Source organism: Penaeus japonicus, unplaced genomic scaffold (assembly GCF_977035675.1).
Source record: "Penaeus japonicus unplaced genomic scaffold, GWHDUDI00000001_assembly GWHDUDI00000028, whole genome shotgun sequence".
Taxonomy (NCBI): Eukaryota; Metazoa; Arthropoda; class Malacostraca; order Decapoda; family Penaeidae; genus Penaeus; species Penaeus japonicus.
Window position 1 is genome coordinate 18,889,057 of NW_028234430.1, and position 7,500 is coordinate 18,896,556.

A 7,500-nucleotide genomic window follows, 5' to 3' on the forward strand; every position below is an offset into this window, starting at 1 on the left:
TTCTGTACAAAGCGGTTGGCGTCCCACACGTGGAGGTAGGCATTGAGTGAGAGTGCAACGATCTCTACAAAGTTTGGATTGAAAATGACTGCCCGCACCTTCTCTGCACCATTACACTTCTTGATCTTAACAGGTTTGATGTGGCCATAGTTGGGCAGGTTGCTTGAGTTGCCCATTTCGATGTCATCATCAATCTTCCAGAGAGCTAGCCGTGTGTCTCTTGAACCTGACACCAGGAACTGGTCATCCAGCCAGCACATGTCAAAGATCCAGTCTGAGTGGGCCTTTTCACCCACGCAAACTGGGTCCAGTGTTGGCAGGCGGTAGACAGCAATGTCATTGGAGTTGAGTGCACCTGTAGCCAGGAGGGTGCGTGAGGGGTTGATCTCAATGGAGTGGATCCCACACTGCTGCTCCTGCGGACGGTGTGGCTCTGAGCTGCGAAGGGAAGGGATCACATCCATCTGGCGTGTGTTCACATCGTACACCATCAACTTGTTACACTTGGTCCCCATGGCTATCTGGTGGTCACTCAGCCACTGAGAGCAGAAAACCTATCAAGCAGAAAAAAGTAAACAATAGGAGGGTTAATCTGTATGAAAAGTCATATTAGATCACTAATGAACTTGAGATGGGATCAAGAAAATGAAATAATGAAAAAATGAAACTTTCTCCTTTCTTTGTGAATAACTCTATCATAAAAAAAAGAATGAATGGTATCCTATCAAGACCAGGGTTACTGCTTATTTGGAAACATCTGATAAACTAGGAGTCGTGGGGGAGACCTCCACATCAATTCCCCTTACAATGTTATACACGTAAAAAGGATCATCTTTTAATATCATCACTGAAGAAATTACAAGAGGCTCTTTCTAATCTGTTGAGTTTAGTTGGTAACCCTGCTCCTGAGAAGCAATTCTGAGGTACCAATGTGCTTACATACTTGGTTCCAACTTAACTACAGATCTGTCAATGGATAAGTTCATGATTTAAAGCAAAGTGCATAAATACTGCAGCTAAAATTGATGATTTTTAAAATTAAACAATTGCATGTAAAACTTTCACAAAATATTTCCAGATAACAATGGAATAATATATTAAGATCAAATTCACATTTGAAGTGTATTGTAACATTTTTTTGAGTATGTGGCCAAACCATCATTTCCATAATATCTATAACAAAGTTGTGATAAAGGCCTCAATTCTCATAGTAACAAGTCCTTTGGGACTGATAATATTTTTCAAAATCAGATTTTAAACCTGACTTGATAAGTCTTGATTGTAACATCAGTTTCATAGTATGGGCCAACACTGCTGCAGGCTACAAACATGTTACTGACACATTGTAGATGGGGATAGATTTGCTTGCCTGGACCACAGGATGAGCACTAGTCTCTAATGTGCAGCACCCCAGATGGATTTTATTTCAGAGAAAGGGATTTTCACATGACATAATGCAACAATTTGCATTCTCTGTCAGTCACTCCTTATTATACTAGTCCTTTTAGTGTATATCTTATTGTTTTACTATATATATGCTATCTGACAGGCCTTATCAATGCTGTAGTAGACTAAAACTGTAGTATAGGGTATCAGCTCATTATATTCTTTATATTTATTGTAGCTAAAGTATTACATTAATATGGGAGGATTAAAAGCAACTGTATTTTTGTATCTATGTACTTCCACAACCAATTAACCCACTCACGACGGGGTCATTCCAACCTTGCATGTCACAATGCCAGGGCTTTCGAACACTTAGGCCTAAATCAATTAAATGACTGGCACCATATGGTGCCACCCGGCAACCGTGCCCTTGAATGAGCGGTACCATAGTGTACCACACGTCCAGAGAGGGTTAAGAAAGAATCATCCCCAATGGTGATAATATGGTCTGTCTGCACACCCTTCATTGCCTGCATTTCAAGGCTGGAGGTAGGTATATTGTTGCATATCTTTGCTTTCTGAAGTTTGTGCTCAGAAGAGGCGAAGGATAAACACCTGAAGAGAAAGTGGTGACATCTATGTGTGGGATATTAGACTAAAGCTATTTTGGTGAATATTACAGCAATTATTGTAGTCATAATTGTAACTGCCATCATCAATCACAAAATAAAACTATTACTCATAATGTAATGAAGAAAAACACTGATTCACTCTCCCCTAAAATCAGATATTACATGAAAACTATCATCAAGTACAAAGAGGAAGAGGAATAATAATAATAATAGTAATAATAATAATAATGCTGTGATAACCCTGCACAAACAAAGTGTGCTGTGTGGTGCTTTGGTAGCATTTTTGGTTGGTAAATTTGCTGACTTGAGTTTGACCCCATACTGTCTGTGGATGGTAAACCTGGCCATTCCCTGCACACAAAGAGTAATTTAGGAGCAAAAGCCTAGCCCCAAATTATAATAACAAGACAAATAAGTGCAAATTAACTAACTGACAATGGGATGTCTGCAGGCCTGGGTGAACTATGAGTTAACTCATTGCAGATGGGAATAGATTTACTTACCCACTCCACAGGACAGGCACTAGTGCCACCTGTGCAGCACCCCAAATGGATTATATTTCAGTGTGAGGAAACTTCACACAACATATTGCGACATTTTGCACTCTCTTCCATTCACTTGATATAATACTGGAGCCATATTTGTGTTTGACTTTTTTTGTTTTACTGTATTGTGAGACACATGTGCTATATGATAGGCAGCTTTATTAATGTTGCAGTAGACTAAAATTGTAGTATAGGGACCATATCAGCTCATTATAATCTTTATACTTGGTGTGATAAAATATTGCAGTTTCATGGGAGGATGAAGAACAATTTACATAAACAGATACGAAAGAAATAACCATCCACAGCTGAGATTACATGAAAAGATGGAGAAGAGGAAGTGAACCTGTGTTTAGGACTGCAAGTGCCAATGCAAAGGCAGCCAGACTGGCACACGGGCACAATGCAGACAATGGTCATGGTCTGGGTCATCTTCCTTTTCTCACTCTGCCTGCATATCCTACATCATCGGTAATTTAGAGCAGGATTTTGGCATCTTGCTATGTGTTATCTCTCCCTGAAGATATTGCTTGCTAAAGACCATGAATAGGTGTCATTCTTTCTGGCTAGTGCTAGGAGAGTTGTGCCATCTATGTTTGGAATTCTAGATTAAACCTATTTTGATTATTATTATGACACTTATTGTAATTATAACTGCAATAGTCATCATCACTTACTACAGAGTTATTAATCATAGTACAATAAAGAAACAGCAATCCACTCTCCCCAACATAAAAAATGCTGTGACGACTATTGTCATGTATGTCATGATGGCCACCGTCAGGCCAAAACTCATGCATCGCGTATGTCATGACACCTGTCTGCAATGGGTTAATTTTTTTTCAGGAAATGATGTAGAAGACAATATGACTGAGAAGGAATTATCTCTAAACCCATTGCTTCATTAAAAATTACAGGAATCTAGTAAAAAGGTGAGGTTACATAGGCCTTCTTATTGTTGTATCAGATACAAAACACAAGTGAAGCCATCATAGTGGACAGTGTATGTACGCATACACTCCTGTTATTAGCCAGTTAATACAAAATATGTTATAGAAGATCTGATATTCTATTTAAATTAGAATCAAGTACATTGATGTAAAATTTAACTGTATTTAAGACAGATCACTCTTTTCACTTTATTATACTATTATAACAGATAAATATGTATGACTCACATCAATGGACTGCTTTAAAACATTCATGTGTAAATCATGACAGGGAAGAGGTTGAGAACAAGAAGTGTTTTCATAACTAACACTTGCACACATGCACTTGAATGAAAACATACACACACACACACACACACACACACACACACACACATATACACACACAGATATATATACACTCACTCTCTATTTCACTCTCTCACACTCTCTCTCTCTCTTTAAAAAAAAGGCTTATGTAATAATAGTAATTAATATATCAATCCTATAAATATAAAACTAACAAGAGGAAAAACTGGGATGATAACAATATCATAACAACTAAGACATGGAAGCACATTGAAGGAGACATCTTGAAAAAGACTAACATAAAACTAGAGAAAGCTTCTAAACTTAATGATTATCAACCATCTTACTTACACAGCCACTGACCTTGTTTATCCTATTGAGTGGAATGGGTCTCTCACGAAACATGCCCGTTGTGAGCATGTGCCTAGTGCCAAACTCTTCATTGATGCTTTGGTACTCATGCCGGCTGCAGCCACGAGATCTTGTTAGGACATAGTCGGCAAAGTTGTGGCTCAGCGGTTGGTACTTCTGTTGGGACAGTCAAAGGGATAGGGGGTAATGGGGGTCAGTTGTAGCAAGATACAAGGCACTGAGGTGGTTTGGATCTGACTAGGTAGTAAGTGCAAAGACTATTCACAACACTTTTCCTTAATAAACATTACTTACAATATTACCCATGATATTGAGATCTGAGAAAATATGATTATGAAAAGGGAAGAAATAAAATTTGAAATCAAATAAGCAAGAAGGAAAGAGGAAAGGAAAGAATTCAGCCACAACAGCAGTATTCCCTGCTCCCCAAACTTACCTGCATAAAAGACTGTTTCCGCCGCACTGTGTGGTGGTGGTGTGAAGGGTGGTGAGGGACACCCCCCAAGGCAATGTAACCTCCTCCATCTCTTGAATTCTCTTCCTCTTCTGCATCATTATCCTCCTCTTCCTCATCTTCATCACTGTACAGCATGAACTCATCAATCTGGTAATAATAAAAAAAAGAAGTAATATGATATGACCAACTAGAGTTAGAACTGCCGTTGAGCAGAACTTGAGCATATTACCAATTGGGACACTATTACTATATATACCAATATGATAAAGTGTCTGAATTGAAGGGGGAGGGGAGAAGGAAGGAGGGAGGGAGATAGAAAGAAAAAGAAAAAAGAGAGAGAGAGAGAGAAGGAGAGAGAGAGAGAGAGAGAGAGAGAGAGAGAGAGAGAGAGAGAGAGAGAGAGAGAGAGAGAGAGAGAGAGAGAGAGAGAGAGAGAGAGAGAGAGAGAGAGAGAGAGAGAGAGAGAGAGAGAGAGAGAGAGAGAGAGAGAGAGAGAGAGAGAGAGAGAGAGAGAGAGAGAGGGGGAGGAAGAGAGAGAGAGAAAAAAAAAGAGAGAAACAGAGAGAAAGAGAAAGAGAGAGAGAGAAAAAAAAGAGAGAAAGAGAAAGAGAGAGAGATGAAAAAGAGAGAAAGAGAGGAGATAGAGATGGAACGAGAGAGGAGATAGAGAGATAGAGAGATATAGAGAGAGATATGAACTTCTGTTTAGAGTGAGAGAAGTTAGAAATGCTCAGGCTATAAATGCAAAAATTACATAAAAACAAAACAATTATCTAATACTTTAAAGTATAATTATATTCACAAAATGTTATTATATGATACAAGCTTTATTCTTTCTATAAAAGAAATATAAACCGTTCAGCATACAAGCGGAGGAAACCTTTCCCAACTCGCGGTCTCACTGTCTCTCTCTCTCCCTTTTACCCACCTTGTGTTCTGGGTCTCCATGAATAAGAGCCACCCGATGGCATCCTACAGTGGTGGGCCGCATCCTCATTCGCTTCCTCTGCACATATTTGGAGGGTATGCTGCCCACTGTGCGAACTGTGTGTGTTGTAGCCATCCTTGTCCTTTTCCTTCTTATGGGAAGTGATACCGAAAGTAAGGAACTAGAGAAGCCACGGGGAGATGGCTACTGTGCGAATTCTGAAAGGAAAATCAAGTTGATGAAAAGTACTGTTGTTGGGAGGATTTTTATTATATATAAAGAACAAAAAATTTGTAAATACTATTTGTTTTTGCATATTGTCTAGAAAATAAATCAATTTCATAATTAAATTTAAATCTAGTTTTATCATTGAACAGACAGACAGGCAAACAGATACAAGCACACTCGAAAAAATGCACAAAATTACTAATGATAAAAAAGGCTACCCGTATTATTGATTTACCTATTTCATAAATTTCCTTTTCGCAACAACTTTCATATAAGTAAAACATCTTACAACTTGCAGATCTATCAGTTCCTCGTAACATTTACCTTGTGATCCGGTATTTGTCCAAAATATAAATTTCACCAAGTGGCATTTCTCCTTGTTCCTTTCTCAAACCAATATCTAATCATAAATCTGCTAACATGGGCCTGGATATTCACTGCTTTTAGGCCACTGTAACCAATAGGAATGAATTTAACTTCTTCTTTACCTGTTCACAGATGGGATCCTTTTCCAGTGCTTTACTGGACTCTCCTTGCAAACATCAAATAAGCAACATAATTAGAAACCCTAATGAATAAATAAATAAATAACATATAAATAAATAAATGAAAAAATAATGAAATAAAAGATGTTACACATCTATTACCATTTGCTTAAGGCACTTCTTTATGCTTGTCTACAAAATAGTATCACAATTTAAGTTAATTTTTCATTCACAAATTTAAGGAATTTCAATGATAGTATAGACTGCAGGACAAACTGAGTTATTTGTATTGCACACACAAGATATCCCTTCTTCCCCCTCCTTAGCTGGCCACTCATGCTATAAGAAATTAATTTTATTTTTTTTTAGTACAAGACAATCATGGATTTTACATTAAACACTACATAGGACTGACTGACCAATAAAATTTATAACACTCATCAATGACTTTTCAGTTGCAAATTGCAAAGAAAAAAGTCCATTGGATCCCATCAAGGAATTGCATTGCACACTCACACAGAAACAAATAAGCTCAAACAGAAACATACAAGCACACATCACATCAGAAATAAATAAAGTTATAAAGACAAACAACAAACAAACAATTATTCTCTTTCACCCTCTTTCTCCACTATAGAACTTACATTAATAATTTATAATTCTATTTTTGAATATGAAGGATATCTATTGCAAAGAAAAGTTATTTTTCATTGTATTGATGTGTATGATTTCAGAACTGGTAAGGTCTTGAAAAAATAAAAATGATCTGTCAACTAAATAAAAAGTTTTCAAATAAAATTAATGATGTAAACATATTGGAAACATAGATGTCCGTATTGGAAACTTAATAATTTATAAACCAATATCAACCCTACAAAGACCTGGACACCAATATTATGGAAAAAAACAACAAAATAATGACCCACTACTAGGTTCCAATGCAGTGTAAAAGTGATGATCATCATATCTCTGCTGTATCCACAAGTCTAGATTGCTCCCCTATATTTGGGTCTGTATCAGTCCCTTTGATGCTTAATCTGATAGCTGGTAAGTAACCTTTGGCCAACAGACCATTCATACTTAGTAATAATTTCATTTTGTTAATTGTGCTGCAGCTGCTGTGATTTTGTGAACATGGCGATAGGAGGTACCCTGTAGGAGGATCTATCACCTGTGGTAATACATGCACATTGCCTACACATCCTGGAGATACATTAGATAAGGCACCA

At 37.4% G+C, this 7,500-nt stretch overlaps 1 protein-coding gene across 15 annotated transcripts in view; it reads right to left on the reverse strand.

Moving 5' to 3' along the window:
- DCAF12 (DDB1 and CUL4 associated factor 12-like protein) overlaps nt 1-7,500 on the reverse strand; it is a 16,146-nt gene that overhangs the window by 5,579 nt on the left and 3,067 nt on the right. For 9 of the 15 annotated variants that reach the window (XR_015192439.1, XM_043038198.2, XM_043038199.2 and 6 more), the window contains 4 exons: nt 5,559-5,776; nt 4,610-4,777; nt 4,153-4,329; nt 1-554 (listed from right to left, as the gene is read on the reverse strand). The exon at nt 1-554 is cut by the window's left edge and continues 133 nt beyond it. Coding sequence is in view for 12 of the 15 variants with exons in the window: in XM_043038198.2 (XP_042894132.1) it covers nt 1-554; nt 4,153-4,329; nt 4,610-4,777; nt 5,559-5,693 (1,034 nt within the window). In the remaining 3 variants the exon portion in view is untranslated. Of the gene's footprint in view, nt 555-4,152; nt 4,330-4,609; nt 4,778-5,558; nt 5,777-6,110; nt 6,135-7,500 lie in introns of those variants that run through there. The other 6 variants (XR_015192440.1, XR_015192441.1, XM_086553478.1 and 3 more) reach the window with 2 other exon arrangements.